The sequence below is a fragment of the Scophthalmus maximus genome, chromosome 4 (assembly GCF_022379125.1).
Source record: "Scophthalmus maximus strain ysfricsl-2021 chromosome 4, ASM2237912v1, whole genome shotgun sequence".
NCBI classification, from domain to species: Eukaryota; Metazoa; Chordata; class Actinopteri; order Pleuronectiformes; family Scophthalmidae; genus Scophthalmus; species Scophthalmus maximus.
In genome coordinates, this window is record NC_061518.1 from 6,265,730 (window position 1) to 6,287,861 (window position 22,132).

The 22,132-nt window shown below is 41.5% G+C and overlaps 1 protein-coding gene across 5 annotated transcripts in view; it reads right to left on the reverse strand.

Annotated features, from left to right (window-relative positions):
- The window catches only part of LOC118302359 (protein diaphanous homolog 3), a 151,025-nt gene that overhangs the window by 92,746 nt on the left and 36,147 nt on the right, over positions 1–22,132 (reverse strand). For 3 of the 5 annotated variants that reach the window (XM_035628426.2, XM_035628424.2, XM_035628421.2), the window contains 4 exons: positions 21,731–22,015; positions 20,018–20,132; positions 13,625–13,633; positions 975–1,007 (listed from right to left, as the gene is read on the reverse strand). In XM_035628426.2, the coding sequence (XP_035484319.2) occupies positions 975–1,007; positions 13,625–13,633; positions 20,018–20,132; positions 21,731–22,015 (442 nt within the window). The remainder of the gene's footprint in view (positions 1–974; positions 1,008–13,624; positions 13,634–20,017; positions 20,133–21,730; positions 22,016–22,132) is intronic. The other 2 variants (XM_035628422.2, XM_035628425.2) reach the window with 2 other exon arrangements.

Here is a 22,132-nt window from a genome sequence, read left to right on the forward strand (position 1 = left end):
CGGCGAACGTAAATGTCTGCAGCTGTTGCTCCGGACATTCTCCAGAGTTTCTCCTGCCGGCCCTCTTGTATAATCTCTGGAGAACGTCCGCACAAGCCCATGTGAGAATAGAGCAGGAGAATCTCCGGAGACCTCACAGCGAGCGGCGGGTGTGTGTGTTGAAAAAAAAAAACCACTGCGCTCTGCAGCGGCGTTATCGGAGCCTCCCGCTGCTCTACGCAGTCGTCACAGAGTGCTCCGGAGATTGTCCTGCTGGTGTGAACGTGTCTGACTCGGAGAACCTCCTGCTGCGTTCCCCACATGTGAACGGCAAATGTCCAGACCACAAATCTGCAGACATTCTCCGTAGTTCATGTCTGAAAACAGCTCATGGTAAGTTAGGTAGATGAACCGCCGTTTCAGTGTGTAATCAGGTTATCGGGGAAGGTAAACCAGCTCTGGGTCACATGCTGCCAGGTAGGTGGGGTTGTGATAGTGCTACTGGTGGACAGGAGAGGCATCATGAGGTTCAGGCTCACAAACAGCAAAACAACAAACTAATGAGGCGCGCGCGCACACGCACGCATACGCACACACGCACGCACACATGCACATTCATACACAACCTTCTTGAGACACACTCACAAAACGAGGTTCATGGTTGGTTTAATTATTTAAAACAACAAAATGTGCATCCCAGGAGTACGCTGGGTAATTGTCTAGTGCTGTAATTATAGTGTGCGTGTGTGTGTTTGGTGTGTGAGAGAGGTGAGGAGAGGAGAATGGGAGTTAATCCACAGAAAAAGGTATTTTTCCTTTTCCACGTGGGCTTGCTCTTCATCCAGGGATCCTGTATCTAATTGTGAAGACTTATGCTGTGAGCTCCCGCTGCAGAGACCGCGAGCGCTGTCCAAAAACACGCACACTTGCGGTACAACCCACAACGCACCAGAACAGACAAACACAACCACACACTGGGCTATGCTTGGACTTACGTGGCTCCTCTGCTGGTACACTCTCCTCACAGTCTTTTAATGTGCAAGAGAGGGGGGAATTGCAAAAGACAGACAAGGGGGGAGACGGTGGAAAATGTGTGCCATGGAAAGAAGGGAGGAGAGAGAACAACAACAGGGTAAAAATACATTTTCATAAGACTGCGCCCTGTCCACTGCGGCATGAAATATGAAGAGACTCAAGTAAGGAAGCATCAAGTATACTACAAGACTTAAAAGAAAATGTGGCTGGATACATGAACAGAAAGGAAAACAATAGAAAACTGGAGAAAATAAGTAATCATCTGAACATTTAATAACTTCCATCCATTATCTATACCACTTTATCCTTTCAAGATCACAGAAGGGCCCTGGTTGGTTGGTTGGTGACGGGATACTTCCTGCTGTGAGACGACAGTGCTAACCACTGCCATTCAACGACTCATTCAACTACAAATTATAACGTTATAACGCACATCTACGGCTTATATCAAAAAGTGCAGCTTCCCTTTCCTACAATTAAACCATTACGCTGATACGGAAGAGAGAGAAGAAGAAGAAGAAGAAGAAAAGAAAAACCCCGCTCACATGTCAGAATAATGTACATGACAGAGGCCCGGTGGATGAAGACAACTAGACACGAGGCACCGCAGCAAACAAGCCAAGAATAGAAAGTTCTACAACAATAATTACTCATCTCTGATTAATATTTGACTGTCACTTCACTCGGAGAAAATAACATGAAAGGTACATCATTATCACTGAAGTGGGAGCTATGCCTCGTACCATGGACTCACTGAAATATCACACACACACACACACACACACACACACACACACACACACACACACACACACACACACACACACACACACACACACACACACACACACACACACACACACACACACACACACACACACACACACAAAATCCTTTGTTTAACACAAGGATGAAATAATAGGACAATAATGACTTTTTTTTGGTACTCTGCATACACTCACTGGCTTTGATAAAATGTTGACTATACTGTACATATGACGCGGTTCAGAATTAATTTTTTCCCTTGTTGTGCTTGTTGAGAGGCAAAAAAAGCAGGTTCAGGAGGTTAAATGAAAGAAACACAACCATTCAAATTGAAAACAAAAAATAACAAATTGCTAGAGACGGAGATCAGGCAACATCCGCCCGCCCTTATTTTCAACCTCCTTCCACATACTGATAGAAACGTATTCAACAATTATTGATGCAAAGCACTACACTTCACATTGTCTCCATGAATATATTCCCTTACTCAAGAGCACCAAAACAAAAGGAAAAGAAAAAGCATGTTTTCTTTTTGAGTTATTAGGCATAAATAAAAATCAATAAAAAAAATAAAGATGTCAATATTTTCCCTCTAAAACCAGCATGAAGAACTTAAACATTTATTCTTACGGGTATGTAATACTGAATTGTACGTTATTGGACATTTGAATGCAATATAAGGAGGCAGTCCCAGAAAGCCTCCAGCTTACTGCATTGAGATGTTGTATTGATCCACCCATCATAACTTATAGCCCCGCAGAATCTCATCTATTTACACCAACACACACCCGCTCTCTCGCTCTTGTTCTCTCACACACACACACGAAACACACAGTACCGGGGTATTAACCACCTTGTTTCAGTGCATATAAATATATTTGGCTGAATCATATAATTCACCAATCATCCTCATAATATCACAACTGCAATTGTTGTGGTGTGAACACACACACACACACACACACACACACACACACACACACACACACACACACACACACACACACACACACACACACACACACACACACACACACACACACACACACACACACACACACACACACACACACACACACACACACACACACACAATTGCCTCGGGTGTTATCAGTTAAATCAGCTAATTAGATTGACCCCCCCACCACCACCACCACTACCACCACAGTCCCCAACCACCCTAACCACCACCCACCCCTTCCTGTCTGGGGTTAAAACAGCTCTTCTTCAGGGAACCCTGCTCATTACAAATTAGCCCATTAAAATGCCCCGCGCAGGGGTCAGAGGTCACTGGTTAATCAATCAGACGGAGCAGTGACTGTTGTAGTTATCAGATTTGCGCTATCACTCAGGAAGTGAGGGAGCTAAGGACGCACTCATGAGTGCGGAGCGGTGGGGAGTCGGCATCACGTCACAAGTTCGAGAAAGAGGCGGAGGGCACCGCGCAGGCAGCAGGTACAGGTGCGACTACCGCTGCCTTTGGAATGGGCTCGTGGTTCCCGTGTCCACGAGAACGCCCCCGTCTTGTGGCACTCACAGCCTCCAGAGTGATCTCCTTTCCCCCCCCCGAAAACTCACAGTTCACAAGGTGCGACATATAATTCAGAGCAGAGGCGATGTAAGTTTATACTTCAGTGGATGGTGAGAACAATTTACAAATACATCCGAGGAAAATCACGATATTCCCAACCGTCTCATCCTGTCCCTTGGCCGCAAATATGCCCCCCGCATTTGCAGCATTTCATTAGCGGCTCCCTAGCTTGCTAAATTGTTAGCCTTTTATTTAGTCTTTTGACTTCTACTGTGGTGTTGCCTAGCACCAGTGTTCTCACGACTTAACCACTTGAACGCAACGGACACGACTCCCCCGTGTCTCAGTCATGAGCTCACCAGTTCCACTTGATGGCCGCATACGGCACCGGCTTGGCCAAGATCAACTCGTGTGCAAAGATAACATATTGTAAGGGGAAGGAAAAAATTATATATTGTACCAGAGTGAAGGACAATCCGAGAGTAAGCTCAGAAGCAAGAAAAAAGAAAAAAAAGGTAAGTTACGATTGGAGCGACTGAATGAAACCGCAGTTGAGATCAGATGATGCAGAAAGGGAAATCAAGGACTCCCATCACAACAGAGGCGAGAGCAGTGCATTAGAGACAAGACACACACAGCGGAAAACAGTGCGGGTTGAAAGGCCTGCTCTGCCGATGGATGTCGACTTGATTCAGAGACTGTGGACAAAGCGGGAGGAAAGATACGGGAACAAAAAGAGAGAAAAGAGGAACCGTCTCGCAATTTTTCTTTACCCCCCCAGTGTTGCATAATTTTAAGAGGAAAAAAATGCATTTTGCATTATCCACAAAATAAAAATATATGTACTCCTATCGTTTCTTGGATTTAAACGGCATCACGGCGTGCTGCTGGGTAGACGAGAGGGAAAGTCTGATACCAGGTCAGAAAAGGATTCAAAGACGGAATTTTAACAGCTTTATCTACTCCTCTCACTTGAAATAATTCTCCTGACTGGTTTTGTTCCAATGTCTGCCATAGCTTAAAGGCACTTGACAAAAATATGTCAATGTGCAACACTTGCGCACACACGCGCGCGCGCGCGCTACCCAAACAGTTGCACTTCCCCACAAGGCAGTATCAGAGAATTGTGCCATCTAAGCACTAAAGGGAATGGTGGATGAAATGAAACTACTGTGAAAGAGCATGACTGATGCTGTACATGACAGGCAGGCCTCAGAGACAGGCACGTAACACCTCAGATTTCCCCCAATCCCACCCCCACCCTTCACACCCGCACCCACTATAATCTCCCCCTTCTTCCTCCCTGCCCTCCACACTTAGTATCTTATCGGGATGGATTTCTAACCAGAGAAAACATTTTCTTGCCCACCTCCTTTCACACACTCAAAATCAGAACACTGGTCAATTGAAAATATATGTACTTACTTACTATGTCAGACAAGGAAATAAGGTACTGACAGCAGCGTTGGGGACGAGGGACAGGCGGTGTTCTGTGTGCGCATCATTTTGTCCAACGTTGGTCCGACTATCTTATTTCCGGAGGACGTATCACACCCGCGAGTTGACTTTTCTCTTGATGAGGCTTCATTATTTATGGGATGTTGCGGTGATACGATCATCTCCCCCCGGAGAGAGCGGATGCAGCGGCGAGGGAAGAGTTGAGAGGGCAGCAGTCTTCAAAGGGTAATTAAATCACTGCGTTGTTTCCAACAGACAATCAAGGCAGCCATGCAGGTAAAGTTTAAATCACCGCTGTTAGGGGAGTTTCTGTAGCAGGGATAATTTTGGGGCCCCCGCAATTCAATGAGCAAACACTGTCTACACATACATGTATAACGCGCGCGCACACACACACACGCACGCACGCACACATGCACGCACACGCACACACACACACGCACACGCACACGCACACGCACCATTGCCTGAAGCAAAATCTGCCATGAGACATCTGATGCACAGGAGGGGGGTTGTCTGGAGCAAGTGAAAAAATCCACCATTTCGACACATCAGTCAACTCTACAGTCAACAAAGGGGAGATGAACAGTCAAAGCAGCCGTGTGGGGTTTTCTGGGTTTTTTTTTTTCTTCTTTTCTTTTTGACCGTTGACTCGCTGTAAGGTTCTGATCCAGCAACGTCCTGAACTTGAGTCAGCCTGACAGAAAGCGCAAGAGACGTCCGGCGCGTCCGGCGGCTACATGGACTATCCACAGCTGCCCTCGCCTCTCCCTCTGCCACTAACGCCGACATGACAGCTTGACTGGTTTGTTTGCACAGGGACTACTCCCCTGATCCGGAGAGCAGTGGATGTGTGAGTACCAGTGAGGAAGAGAGCGAGAGAGCGAGAGATCAGAGTAATGGAGTTAGGTGCTGTGTTGTGAGTGAGCTAATCAAAGTGAACCATGCAGGGCCACCTCTCCCTGTGATCCAGACTAGATGACCCAGGGCCATAATTAGTCTGAGACTTTCATTCGGATAGCAGCAAATTAATAGACTTCATTAGGCTTTTTTCCCCCCCTCTTCTTCCTCCTCCTCTAGTCTCCTCCTCTATGCCTGCTACGACCGAGATTAAGTACAAACCAGCAAAATTGCTCCCTGCATCAGCGTCAACCTCTTCCAAGTCGATTGCATGAAGAAACTCACATTCTCTCCCTCTGCACTGTATGAAAGTATACACCTTTGAAAATAAATTCACATATCTGGACTACAATTAATGGCGCTACATCAAGGAATTCATAATTCTTCAGAAGTGTCTGTTAATTAGCGTGTGCTGGCCAGCGTAAATGCATTTTACCAATACCTCTATTCTCAGTGGAGTAGTGCCCTCTAAAGGCCTGTTGAAGACCTACAAATGGCCTCTAAATGTGTGTGTGTGTGTGCGTGCGCTCTAAACTGGGTGTTTTCTGACTACGCTGTCATATCAGGTATGATGGTATCTCCATTTCATTTCACTATTCAACAGCACCAGTCCAATCTGAACCAATGTTAATCCCAACCTAAAATTCCACAAGTCATTCGATTAATTGATGCCAAACTAAATCATTCATTTCAGAAGTCATTTTCGGGGGGGGGGATTCGTTCCCTGCGCTGTTGCGAAAATGTCTGCACTCAGCCCTCCATCGCCTCCCCCTCTGCCCTACATACACAATCTTACACGTGTGGAGGAAAAATGGCTGCAGAAAAAATTAAGTTGCGAAAGCAAATATGTTTTTAACGAGCAGGCCCATTACTTTGGTGATGTGAGAACATAAAAACACAAATTGGGAATAAATTGAGGTGCTGATCCTTGTGAAACTGAGGCAGAAGGAAAAGGGACAAAAAAAAAAATTTGAAAAGAAAAAGAAAGCCGACATAGCGAAGGATGTTAACCACACACACAAAAGGGTAAAGTGAAGCAAAGAGAGATGTGTTTTTGTGATAGGTGACATTTTTAAAGCTTTCAAGACTTTATCGCGGGTCTAGGTAATTGGTGCGTTGGTTTTCAAATTCCTGCAAATTTCAAAATGTATTATGGAAAATAGGCTGGACGTTCTTAGAGAGAAAAACATAACCTATCTGTTCAATCAATGTGTGTTACGTAATCAGACTTTTCAAATCGAGCCCGTCAGATTTTATGGGTTGGCTGCTAAAATCGGCCGATATGAGCCTCTCACAGACATATGGGTATCGATCTTTAGGTTTGAATGTGTGCGCCAATGTGCAAACATATTTAACAGAGTAAACAATGCAGGAAAGATGAGCATTTACATTCATATTTCACGTAAAAAAATAGATCTTTATTTTGTCTTCTGCATATTTGTTCGTATTTACGTTTTCCTTATTTATAGTTGTAAGTATGTGGTTCAACTGTAAAATATCAAGCCTCAATCAATGACTTTCTGAAAAAAGCTTTGAAAAAAAATTCTCTCCCCAATATCGGTATCATCATCGGCCCCAAAAAAATCCATATTGGCCTGACTCTGCTTTCACCAACAATGAAAAAAGCCTTTAATGGTCATGCATTTGATGATATCTCTCATATTGGCACACATTTTTCTGCAGCCACATGAAAAGTCATTATAGGACTAATGGTGTTCTTCAAAATGTCACGCCAAAAAAGCATTAGGAGAGAGTGTGTGTGTGTGTGTGTGTGTGGGGGGGGGGGGGGGGGGGGACAAGCTAGACTGAGTGTGAGAGACACAGAGGAGGTGAAGTTCATTTGATGCGAACAGATGAATACCAGTGGCGTGCAATGATGGACATCCTGCAGCTACCTTCAAAGCCAAAAAGATCATACCACGATCTTTTGGGATAGAATCACAATCCAAGATCTGAATCACGATTTTTGGTTTTCACCATCTAGGGCTAGGCTATCAAAAAAATAAAAAAGTGAGCAAAAAAACAGTTTTTTTTGTCAGAAAAAGACAAAAATAACAGATCCGGACCAGAGTGTACTTTCACCATCACTGAACGCTTTGACAGGTCGCTGGTGTTACCGACTTTACTTGAAAAACATTTGTTACACTTGTGGCAACAGGCGTTGTCTAAATTGATTTGGTGAAGTACTACCAGACTTTCGACTGGTTCGCTCTGCTATCGCAACACGGAGCAGCCGGTCTGTCTCCGTGTCTGTCCATGTTCTGCGTGCCAGGTCGGGCAGTGAGAGCTGGACACGCCCACCGGGAAGATTCATCGTAAACGAATGTGTAGTTTTCTGTCACAATAGCATCTTCCTCGCAACCTGTGCGATTCCTCTGACAAGCACATCATATGCCAAATCAATATCACCCCAAAAACAAACTATATTTAAAGCTCTTGAAGTTATTTTAACTAATTCTATTCCTTCACTGAAAACACCAGGTAACCAATACATAACATACACTATGTTTTTACCCAAGCTGCAGCTGGATATTGCAATAAGTTAATTAAGTCTTGAGTAACTCAAAGTAAAAAGGAAAACAAAACTGCAAGTCCCATTACTATGAGATACCTGACTTTTTAGCCTCCTTCTGGCATTTAATTTCAAAAGTAGACCGCCCCTGTTTTTTATCCATCCTTTCATCCCCACCTCCTCTAGTCCTCAATCTCTTCATAAATCCTCTATGACGGTGCCCACCAACCTCCTTGGCTTCTTTTGTCTCATTGAAATTTAAAAATCCTCCCGAGTCCTCTGCACGGCCGACCACAAAAGCCAGTGCCGTTTTAAGAAATACACCCACCTCGCATATAATAGAGTAATTAACAATCGCCTATACGGATATGTTAAGTGGCTCCAATTTAGGGGTAGTCTGCGGGGTTATTGTAGTGAAGACTGACAGATTAGCAGCCTGGGTTGAAATGATGGCGACTTTGATGTGTCACAGCGGTCCGAGTTTGACACAGTCACAACAAGCTGTCAGCTCCGAGCGTGGTCATTACGTGCACAGAAGAGCCCTCCCTTGATCATTTGCACTCATAAACCACTCAACCACCCATACGAGCTTAACCCCTCCCACACACAGCCATCGTTTCCAATGGAAATTTTACATCAAGTGGTCCCCCCCAGAAACTGACAAAGCCCACACAAACACGCTTTCTTTCCAGGCCCATTATAATCATATGGAAATAGGCTGTCTAATTATCTCTTACAGAAAGCCAGCAGCGGGAAGAGGAGCTTGTCTTTCCTCAACTTTCTCTTTAACAGGCTACATTGGTCTGGAGAGCCTGACCTCCGCTGAGAGCAAAGCTTTTGACGCTGGGGCAGGAAACATAAAACATAAAAAAAAAATGAGTGAAAAAAAATAAGAAAAGGGGGACACTCAGTTGCGAGGCAGCTTGCTCAAGATTAGAAAACTACGGCCCTGGACAATCTATTCATTAAAAATTTGTATTTGCTGTCTGGGGAGCCTTTATGCTGAACTACAGAAAGCCACACTGTATATTTTTAAAAGCTCAATAATGGTTGTCTGTGATTACCGATTCAAAACAAATGTGCGATCTCTAATTGGTTATCAAAGTCAAAAAAAAATCAATAAACCTAATTTTAATGAGCTATTAACCTCCACAGTAAAGAAAATGGCTCACGAGAGCAACGAGGGAAAACACCAACTCTGATTAATAATAAGCTTGAGGCAAACATTAGGATTACAATGTTTGCATGGATGAAACTAATGACGTATCGCAACATAGAGAAGATTCATTAATTTAATAGCTGGTCCAAAGATAGGAAACACGCATTTTCACCGCGGTAATGCAGATTCCATTAGGTTACCCGCAGTTTGGTTTTGTGAACACAGTATCTTGGTCATGATTCTGTAAAATAATCAAATTCACTGTTTCCTTTTAATAAAAGTGTAAACTAGAGCCCGACCGATAAATGGGTTGGCCAATATGTTTAGACCCCGACCGATATTATCAGCCAATTGATATGAGCCTTTAAATGTCCATTTATGTTTCCATTTTACGTCAATTAAATTTATATTTTCTTAGTTCAAGTTCTATTTATATGGTTGTATTTGTACTTTTTTCCAATTTATAGTTATTTATGATGAAGTTTGTTGGCCTAAACATGTTGAAACAATTATTAAGTCATGTTCTAAAACTAGGTTCCTGTGGCAGTACTTCTTCAAAACTTTCATCAATATTTGAAATTCTCATAATTATTGGGCATTCAGGAGTATGCATTAACTTAGAATTTCAGTTGGTGATAAGTACAATAAATGCTGATTTTATTTTAACTCAATTCTTGCTCATATTGTTTTGCTAGTTTGCCTTTAATAAACAAAATTAATAAGCAGAAAGTTATTTTATTGAGTGCAGCCAGTTTTACTTGTTTATGTTAAAAAGTCCTCTGCACACAACTAATTATCATTATTCATCTGTTAGAATGGATTGCCATTATTGGTTACCTTTACGGTTTCAAAGTTAATCAGTGAGTTATGCAGGTTAATAACGGTGAGTAGAATTATATTTTTTTAGCTGCAGGCCTCCGGGACTAAAGAGATACATTATTGGCTCTGAGGGAAAAACAACATTAAGCTTTATATGCATATATGTATATTTTATATATATATAAAAAAGTTGACAGCAGGTGTCTTTGCAGGTACTACCACCTACTGAGCGAGACCCTAATGTCTGAAATCAGACCAATCATGAAGATCTCTCCATTGAATACATTTAATTAATTTAAGTTAGAAACAAGCTGCAAAAAAAATGTTCACATACGTTTTTTTTAACGTCTCAATTTTTAACACACCCCACTGCAACACCCTGACCGTGTTGTAACACTGGAATAGAGCTAGGTTATTAGCAGATGCCTGTATCCTGGGGAGAAATGGCAAACTGATTTTGAGATCTTTGAGAGCTCCGTCTAATTGGATGTTATTTATTCGCCGAAAAGGGCAACTCTTCGTGTTGTTGCTCATTTTCCCAGCACTATGGCGATGAATCCATTTCTCTACCCTCCCTTATAAACAGCGAGATGGAGGGAAATAGCTGGCTCACTCCAGACGTCAATTAAGGTAGCTCTACTTCCAACCATGAATGTGGGTAGGAAAAAAAAACATATTCATACAGTAACATGCAAGTATGACCAGCATATTCATATCCACACAGGAAAAAAAATCCTAGTATAATAAGAAACAAAATTTCTATATTTACACCAGTTAGTACAAATCTTCCATTCGTATCCACGTTTATTCTATAATTTACCAAGGTCTTTTTAAAGCATAAGAGAAAGCCAAGCAAAAGAAAAAAAGGTTATAGTATTTTTGGAGGAGACAGTTTCCTTTATCCAAACTGAGGGTTTAAGGCTTGTAAACCCATTTCAGGCAAGTGTGTAACTGCGATTTTAGGAGGAAGTACTGTGCCTAGGATACATTCACAAGTATTTAGGCGAGAAGTGGTCCAAGAATCAGGGGTCTATAAAGATGGGAGTATTGTTACCAACATACAACGGCGTATTAGGGCCATTGTAGGAAAAAATATTAGGAGGGGGGTAATGTTTTGAGGGAAAAAAACACAATTTCTGACATTAGAATCTTAAATTTGCGAGAAAAATAGTGTTTTGTATTTCAAGGAACTATCGCTTCAGGATCACCACAGACGCTGCTGCTGTGGTGTATCATGCAGACTGTTCTGTGACCAAGAGTTGGTGGTTGGAGGGGTAATGGCTCTTTTCACTGTTCACAGCTTAGCCCGCAGGTAAACGGCCCGCGGTGAAGTTAGTTTGAAGTTGGATATTCAATGGATATCCAAATTCAAACTAACTTCAAGGCGGTGGTAAACGGCACAGTAGTACACAGCATGCAGCAGTGTCTGTGGAGATCCTGAAGCGATAGTTCCTTGAAAAACAAAACACTATTTCTGACTTTAATGTCAGTAATTATGTGTTTTTTTCTGGAAATATTACCCCCCTCCGCCAGCTTCGTATTATTATTTTCTTTCCATACAATGGCCCTAATATGCCGTTGTACCAACATGGGCATGTGTTGATGTAGTATGACAAACTGGACCCAGGTTATCAAAGCCATGAAATCTTTATATTCGTGTCCAATAACAAGTGTCTCATATTTCTCTCACACAAAACTATCTGCCATGAACGCTCAAGCACTTTTGATCCAGAAGGTTGAACCGAAACTTGAACAAAGATGCAGAACGTCAGAGAGGCTGAACTCGTCTGGTTTGTTTCACTGGTGTCCCTCAATGTTAATCTTAAAGTTATCTCACTGCTGGTAGAACTGAATAAACCGAGAAAAGACCAGAGGAGACATGGGCAGTACAGTGAAACGGGGACAGCTGCTTACATATCCCTCAATTCCCACCAGCCTGTGTCTCTGAGACGTTCCGTGATTTTTCACCCTCTCTTTGTGTTTACACCCACAGGAAAGCCCGGCCGCGCGAGTTTCATCCCCATCTATTGACACTGATGATCTCAAAGAGCTTCTCCAGGGGCTATCTGTAAAATCACAGAAACTGGGTAAAGTTCTGAGAGCTGTCAGCATCCTCTCTGGGCAGCCACTCACTACATTTGCTTGTTTGGTTCTCCCTTTTTTCCCCCTCCATTCTCTGTTCCGCTGAGTAAAAGGAAGCTGCAGCGTCTATTTCTCTCTTGTGTTTTCAAATGTTGGTGATTAAAACTGTAGTAAGACATAATTGGTCGTATGATATTATAAAACAGTCAATTGCTGTGACACTACAGCCATTCCGAAAGGGGGAAATACTTCAAATGCATATTTTGATTCAAAAAAATGTTTTGTATGTTTAAACAGGAAAAATTCTAAAATATAGATCAGTCAGAATAATTCATTGTTGTGTCAATAAATAACTAGCCCTGTGGCTTTTGTTGCGAGGTCATGAACAAACAGTTATTGATGACATTTAGGGCTACAACCAACAATTTTTTTCTCGATTAATCGATTAGTTGTTTGGTCCATAAAATGTCATCAAATTGTGAAAAAACCTAAGATTTTGTTTCCCAAATCCCAAGATGATGTTTTGTTTTATCAACACAACCAAAGATATTTAGTTTACTGTCACAGAGGAGCAAAGAAACCAGAAAATATTCACAGAAAACTGATCGATTAATCGATTAACTGTTGCAGCTCTAATGATACTTCTGAGATCTTAAAGCAAGGCCATCAACACAACCACATATGTAGTCAAGAGATTCACAAATCTGAACCCAGACTGCCCTCTGATCTTAAAAGTAAAGAAGGAAATTTGCATTCAGATATAAAAGGGGGGGAAAAGGCTTTGAACTTCTATGAGAAATGTCTTATATAAACATCTAATATTCCTGTTCAAGTTCAGAGCTAACGGGATGAAATATCCCAAACGTTTGAAACAAAGCAAGCAGTAGAATTTATCACACTGTACCACAAAAGATGAAGTGAGACGTGTCTGATACTTTTTTTTCCTTTTTTTCCCAGGTCCGGATGAGGGTACATTTGGCAGAAGTTAACAAAAGATGAATGGAGATTTTTTCAAAATGTGTCCTAATGTAATGGTTATTTGCTTTCTAATACGTTCACTTCAAATCTGAAATAATCTGCATTCCTTTTATAAAGATTTATGAGACACTCTCTGCCTCAGTGTGTACTTTTAAGGTTCACTCGGGGATAGATATTTGGAGACGGGAAACCCATTAAAAGTTTAAATTTAATCTGGGTTTATATTTCAGGGCAAAAGGCAAAAAAATGGATTATGCTTACTTCCGAGCTCTACCTGTTATGACTCATCTTCAGGTTAGAATCTCAAAAGAGACAGCATTGTAATCTCTGAATTAAACTTAAATTGTGAGGCAAAAAACAAACGAACAAACAAACAAACAAACAAAAAAACAAAAAACATACCAACCTTTGGTTTCTGTTCCAGAACAAACATGCAGGCAGATCGTGCAGCCGAGTAGAAGTTGCAATAAAAGGCAAATACAGAATGCAAGAGGAGAAAAGGGGGAAAGAGACAAAAGCAAACAAGAGAGAGAAGAAAAGCTGGTTAGTCATGTTTGAAGTAAGCATTATTTCAGACATTTTATTGTCAGCAGAGACAAAAGAAAGTGCTGCACTGAATATAAAGTGGTGGTTGAGTACAGAGAGAGAGAGATTGTGCATGCATTAACCGAAAGAATGTGTCATTGTTATGAACTTGGACAATTATGATTGAGTCAATATTTCTTCGCAATAATGGACTTGTCAAAACCAAAAGCAGAGCAGGGCAACAATTTTTCGTAATCACCGAGAATGACACGGTATCAAGACCTGTCCAATTCACGGGGAGTCGTTATGGCCTCGCAGTGATGTGCGGTTTGAGTCACGGGCGACATTAAATGATGAGTGTCTCGTAATCGCATCACAGGTCTGAGCTCATGGTTCTCTCATAATAACATATTACACAGATTTGCGGATCCGCATTTGCATACGTTAACGTACCGATTTGCCAATGTACAAAATCCCATCCGTCACATTTTTAAATACGTGTGAATGTGAGACTGTGGCAGAAACGCATGTGATTGTCACTTGTGTTGAAGAGGATTTGAAAGATTAAATGAAGAGTCGGAGACGGTGCGTCTTCAATTGTGTTTGTGCAAGAAAAGACGAAAAATATTCCACGAGATTGAAACGTATAAAAACCATTTGCTCAGTGACTTCCAATTCTTTGATGCATATGTGAATAAATCCACGGCCATCATGTATTTTTCAACAGAAATACTAGTCCTGTTTGCATAAAAAATCAGCATTTTTATGGTGATGTCTCGACGTTCATGAATGCACACATTGCAGTCGCGACACGGGTCACCACACAATGAATCACAACAGCGCCACAGCTTTCACCACACGTTCGGTTCGCTCTCTTCTTAAAGTTCCTCGATGAAGCTCGGGAGCAGAACTCCTCTCTCGCCTTACGGGCTCCGCCCTCATCATGTGAGACAGTAACCACAAAGACTGCAATTAAAGCCCTCAGATGCCAAGGGAGCAGATTAAAGCTCAGAGTTCGGGGGCAGACAGCCGAGAATCATTAGCTAAACTTCATTCATAATCTGTGATTAACCATCACAATGAGATAACCCTCGGTCGCGGATCTAAATGATTAACTTTATTTAACCCCACACTGTTCATTTTCAACCTGATAGCGTATGTGAATGACTTCTATCATACAGCACCGAACTTTATATTAACAACACCTATTCGCTTCAAAGGAAGCAGATGTGTTTGCAGGTCTGAGAGTACAGGGGGTATTTAGCAGGAACTTTGTAACATATACCTGTCTGAAATGTAAAAATCATTACTTTAAAAACAAAAAAAATCCTGACCCAACATGAGCGCACCATTAAACAGAACACAAGGGTCCCTTCTTCAGTGTTTCCGTTATTGCGAATAAATCCTTAGGTATAACATTTTGGAGACAAAAACATTATTCTAGAGCTGCAGCGGTTAATCGATTAATCGATTAGTAATCGACTACTAAATAATCGTCAACTTTTTTGATAGTCGATTAATTGGTTCAAGTAGTTTTTATTGGGGAAAAAGGCCAAATTCTCTGATTTCAGCTTCGTAATTGTGAATATTTTCTGTGTGGACAAAACAAAACATCATCTTGTGGTTTGTTAAAGAGGATCAACATTTTTTTCACCATTTTATCACATTTTATGGACCAAACAACTAATTGATTAATAATCGATAACGAAAGTAATCGTTAGTTGCAGCCCTACATTTTCCATTAATTTCTTTTCGCTAACACCATTGATGGTATAAATATTGTATTTTTCTGGTGGCATCTGTTGGTAAAGTTGCAAACCGCAACCTACTTTGCAACCGACTGGGGAGACTTTATTTTGGTGCCACGCTAATTCAATTTCTGGACCATATATTTAATTTCTGTGAATAAGTTCTTTTAAAATGTACACACTGTAGCTTAAGTAGAACAACAAGAAAGTTATAAGGAAAGACAAAAGTCATGCTCCACAAACTGTCAATGAAGAAAAGGAAACAGCATATTACGAGCTGGGGGGAGGAACCTGTCTACAGCCTGCCAGTAAATATGATCTGGCCCGCAAGACAATTCATAAATACACAAAAGTCTACTCAGAAAACAAAAAACTCCCAAAAAAAGCTTAATTTTTATTGCTGTAAAAGACAACAATGTAAATTAGTAAACTAACATGTCCTATACAGCTGGAAGGGTTTGCCCCTGACTTAAAAAATCACAAGCCCTTGAACCTGTGCGAGCAGACCTGATTCAGCTGGTTGTCGACAAAGGCAGATAAGGACACAGCCTGACTGACGGGAATAATTATGTTCAATACAGTGTGTTGCCACATTTTGTATGTATCGGTAAGGGAATCCAAAAACCAATGGTGCATAAATATTTCATTAAACAGCTGTATGTGCAAAAGTTTACAAGTCACATTATCTTTGTTTATGGGAAAAATTGTCCCGGAGATGATGTGAGATAGAATCTGCATGAAATAAACTAATATAACCTTTCGGTTGTGTGCTATGGGAAGGCGATAACATCTCAGGAAGCCGGTAGTCGGAAAAAAATAAAAGAAATTGGACTGCGTGCGTGGAGTTGCAATGGCATTAACTGACCAGAGCCTCACAGAGAAAGAGTAGTGGGGGACCATTAAAACTTGTGGAGTGAGTTCAAAAGACTGAAGAAATGTGTATGTTATGTGAGGGTCATGTTTTTTTGATGGATAGACCAGAAGATAAACGAATAACCTTGGGATACAATTCTTACATTTTGAAGTCTACATCTGTTGCCTTGGAGTGTGGCTTTGAGAGACGACATGATTGGTCGGAAGAAACCCGATGAAAGGAGTAATATATAATAATAATAAATTTCATTTATACAGCACTTTTATATAGGGAGGTGCTGGACTACACCCACACTCCACAGCTATTTCCCCTGCTTTGAAAACTTGGGAAGTTTTTATTATTTTGTGATCACAAACAGAGACAGGGCGGTTTTTGTCCCGTCGCATTCACCTCCGGCAGAGCAGCAGCTGTGATGTGAAAAAAAGAGAGCTGACGGAGGGAGAGGTAGCAAGTGATACAAAAGAACAGCAGGGATGGCGCTGTCCTCCGCGGCTTAGCCTCCCCACTCGAAGAGCACTTAAAATATAGACTTCATTTTGGACGGAGGAAAATGACATTGCACAGAATTGAATGCAGTATGGATTTAAAGGCACAGGTGTGTGGAGTCTCAGTCCACACCGGGGATTACAGCCATGTGTGTCCAGGCGTGCTTTGAAAGTCTAGACACCAGAGTCTGAACCATATCACGTCTTTAATAGTTTACTTTTCATGAAGTTAGTGTAGGGAGCTCACTAAAATAACTTTTTACGACAAACGTATACGTCCTGTCGTATCACCAACGTGGGCTGCGTCTACCTGTACCTGGCATTGATGTGTTTGTAGTCGGGCGTGTGTCTGTTGTCGGCAAGTTGTCTGTTCAGTGGGTAGTAAACTTTCCGTTTGAAGGGCTCTTATTATCTCACGTCTGGACTCGCAGGATTTTTGCCCTTTTGGGGTAATATCCTCGTAGTTGAATGCACTAATTGTATGTCGCTTTGGACAAAGGCGTCTGTTACATGTAAATAAATTGAATGTAATATAATACAGTTTATACAAAAATAATCATCTCTTAATGATTGATTGATTCAGATTTCTGTCCTGGCCTCCAAAACCATGCACCACAGCTCTAAAAGCTTTTGAGAAATATTTAAAAATGAAATGTTTAAATCCCTCTTATCCAAATGTTTAGTTTGAAGAAAAAAGAAGCAAAAAAATCAGGCAACCTGTTTGTTCACAGTATGCAGGCCATAATTAACAACAAAGGAATGGGGTTGTGTTTTTTTTCTAATTAGTGTGGAAATGGGAAATCAACAACTTTTTATTTCCTGCAGCAAGGTGCAATCCTATCTGAGCTCCACCATCGATCTACTCCAACAGGTTACAATTAAAATTGATATTTATATATATATATCTCTCAATTGTTTCTCCTCACAGCATGTATTCTAAACCAGTTGTGTTCATATACATGTGTTTTTGTGTACATGTTATATGTATGTGTGTGTATAGGAGCGAAGAACACTTGATTAACAATGTGACCTTTTGATTCCACACTAAGCCGTTATTAACAGCTCGAATCTTAGGCGATATACATTAATATTTCGATGCACAGGACAAAACACAATTGTTCATATATTTCAAAGTGTATGAAATTGCCCTAAAAACTATCATTCTGGGTTATCCCGTCAGTAAAAGTGCAGTTGCCTGCGCAGCTTCTAATATCTAACATAGAGGTTTGCAGCTAATGAGCAGAGACTTGAGAGAAATCAACTCATTATTCAGTATGGTCTTATTTAATTTAGTTTGCTCTGACCTGCTCGCTTAAAAGGTAAAATGCGCATTTATTGTAATTGGCTCGACGTTCTTAAGAGGCACTGACCCTTTACCAAAAAACACTTTCCACTTTGAATAAATAAACAGATGAGCCATAAAGGATGATAACAATGTGAATTTAAAGTCTCCTCGTCAAATAAATGTGTATTATTCCTCCAAATGTAGTTATATAAACACTGGTTGAATGTGTAGTTCCAACCTTCTCTTAGCACTATTATTAATGAAAAAACAATCACTGTACTTTTATAAACACTAGATTAACTCAAGGTCTGCCAAAAATACAGAGATGGTCTCGAAAACAAACTGTTCTCAGTCCCAAACCACACGCAGCAGTTTGTGTACAGGACGGCAGGGATTCTCTACAGCAAGGAGCACAAACACCGAAAAACAATAAGGAAGTCTGCAGGGACACGGATTAATATTTAATGAGGAAAACTGAGTGAATGCAGTTTCATACTGTGTCCTTTTTAATGTTTAATGCCGATCCAGATGCCGCTGCTCTTAAGTGAGATGAAACATGATGCTTACATGGCTATGTTAATAAGACGACAAGCCCACTCGCGCGTACACGTGCGCACACCGACACACAGCAGCGATCGCAGCTGGTACCGACAGCGCAATCCGAGAGTCACGCTGTTCCCTACAACCTCCACCGGGACAAGAGGAAAAACTGGAAGAAAGAAAAACAACTAAGAGATTGGATTCAAACAATGTGAAAGGTTTTGAATTAGTCAAATGTTTCCTGCCCTTCTCACCAAATCTAAAATGCATTACCCGTGAGTGGTGACAAAAGCAGACAGATGGCACACTGCAGAGAGAATTTGCATGCCCCCTCCCATGATGGGAAGTGTGTTTCACGATTAGAGTAAAATAAGACGGCGTGTGCCCTAACCGAGAGATAAAATCGTCTGCTGGTGGACATCCTTCCTCTGCACTCACCAGAGAACACCTGCTTGACTGTCTGTCTACCTGTTTGCCATTTAGATCCACCTCCATTATTCAACACCTTGACGGCAAAAAAACGGGGGGGGGGGGGGGGGTCTTGGGTGCCATGAGACGAGCAGCATTGAGTTGTGACAGGTAGATAACACCTGGATGAATAATTCAAAATTGTTGTAAGCTAGCTGAGTCAGTGACAAGACAAGAAAGAAAATACTAGACGTGAATAAATCATCAGAGGGGGGACTAATAGTCCAAGCACAGGAGAGGACAAGACTGATAACATCTCTCGCTACCTCCTGCTGTATCTTTAATCATTCCAATAACCTTGTACATCAATATTCCACATCTTGCCAACTATACCAATGCGTAGGGATGTAACATATGCGGTCTTATCATGCAGCATTACCACCAGGACCAGTCAGAACAGCCGACCGAAATCTAACACGGCACGACAACCTCTGCGAAGTTCAGCGAGGACTGCCCACTGCTAGCTAGAGTCTAATGGTCTAATGATAATTTTCCTGTGTAAATGTATGTCAAGAAAAATGACTGACTACATTTTACTAAATAGATTGATCATGAGTTGTACTAGAGTACTATTAAAAATAACAATGATATTGACCAAACTTTAAGCCAAAGTAATGAGCCAGAGAGCTGGAAGAGTCAGACAGAAGAGAAGGTAAAGTGCAAACAGTTGAAAACTGTACCACCATGTAGAAGAATCTATCCAAGAATAAAAATCTTCACTGAAACAACAACAAAATATCTTATGTCTGCTTGCTCTTATGAAAACATCTGCAAGTTTATGATGGAAAAAAAGTGGTCTCAGAATACAAGGGCAGCAGGAGTCAGTTGGATGTTAAATAAAAAAAGACATATTGGAATATGGTGAGAGCCTGACCTGTTCTTTGTGAACCAAAAGTGAGAGCAACTCTGCTCAGTAATTCTGGTTTAGAGTATCGGTCCTCATCAGCCCGAACCCAGAAACAGCCCTCCGACATCTCCTGGGGACGAATCTGGAAAAACACACCTCTGCAGTTCAGCACATTTAGTACATGAAAATATATCAGCATAAAGAAAATGCACCATTCTAATCAGATGTTAGTCACATATTCAAGCTACAAAAGGATTTTCTGCCAATTGAATGTAGATATTTAGAATTGCACTCATGATAACTTGCTACACAGAACTTTAAACATCTGTCGGGCTAAAATAACATAACAAATATTAATGGTTCAGCAACTGAGAGAGGTATGACAAAATGTAGACAGAAAAAAAAATCAACAGTAAAGCAGACATCAATGGTAATGAAAGGTTATTAACTTGCCTTACTTATAAAGTTATGTAAACTATACAGTAACTAACTCTACAGTTAGTTATATATATACACAGTTAAGTATTTGAATTTCATCTTCCAAGAGAACAGCACTTTAAATTTGATTCTAGCTCCATTTTAACAATATTTTCTAAATCAAGCACTTCCAGAAATGTGAACGGCTTTCTTATATTGATACCTTGAAGGATAAACACTATACTCTGCCACTGCCAGCCCCAAGTGTTCAAGGGGCCACTGGTGTTAAGAAACCTATATGTTGTTGTAAGGAACCGGTGGAACAAACATAGACTGAAAGGACTAAAAGTTTGACTGCGGTCGGAAACGTGCCCCAAATGGGACGCCCACGTGACCCTGTATCTACTAGATGACTGTGTGCCAACACAGTAGTTATAGGAAAGTAACAAGCTGATAGCACTGTATGTCAAAGCCTTTGTTACGTCTAGGTTGTTTGGGTCGCTTCCTGTCTGTCAAAGACTGTTTACTGACCTGTAGACTTTGAAATTTGTTCACTACACTCCAAAAGTTGGCTGAGCCAGAAAGCAATGGTGTGAAGCCCGAAATCTTATTAATGAAGAAGTTTCGGAACAGCTTTGTCCCGAACATAACCATATGTGGCGGTCTCACACAGCTGGGCCACAAGACAGGTCCTCCTCATGTCCTACTAAAAGGTTCATATGAAATCTCAGGCATATGGTTTAGTTTGCCGAACATCTGTACCGATGTACGTCTGACATTAAATTATTAATCAAACCAAAAACTGATTACTTGTGTTGTGAACTAACATTGCTCTGCGGGGAAAAAACATCTGTAGCAATGCCACTGAGGCTGCGCTGACAATAGCATCTGATCTGATCATCTGGTATTTTGGATTATTACTGGCCTGGCACAGAATGAGGAAGTATGTTGTTTATACTTGTTGGAAAAACATCTGCAATGTTCAGGTGCAGCCAGTGAACATCAGGAACAAAGTTAAGAGCACGGAAAAAGGGCCACCAATAAGTGGCTGGCCTAAATTTTCGGTTCATTTTCCGTGTTAAAATGTAGATTATTCAATACAGACATCTATCAGTTGTCATAAAAATACACACCTAAGTTGCACTTCAATCAAATATTCTGAAATAGTATTCAATATTCATTTGTTTTTGAGCATGCAACTCCATGGTAATTTGTCAGTGTTGCATTAGCCTACACTGTATTGAGGTGCTATTGTATATTATGTCACCCTCAAGTATGTCAATGGAGGTGTTGGAATATTAGAAACACTTCCCAGTGTCTTACCTTGGACCAGTTGAGGCGCTTAATGGAAGTCTCAGGCTTGAATTCCTTCTTAGGCCTGAGGCCGTAAGGCAGCGCATGGTGGGTGGGAGAACCAAACCCTGGAGGGGGCGGCGGAGGGGCACCAAATGGAGGAGGCACTCCCGGTGGAGGTGGTGGGGCAGGACAGCCTGGTAAGGGAGGCGGGGGAGGTGGAGGAGGGGGCGGCGGCAACCCAGGTACTGGAGCGTGCGGTGGCGCTCCGGACGGGAGTGTTGACGGAGACAGACCGGCAGGTACCGCTCCAAACTGGACAGGCAGGGACAAGAAGAAATGTGTGTACACGCATACACATGAACAACAAATTATTAATGCTCATTTCATACAAAGTGTGAGGGCTGAGTGATTTCTCTCTGCAATGTGTAT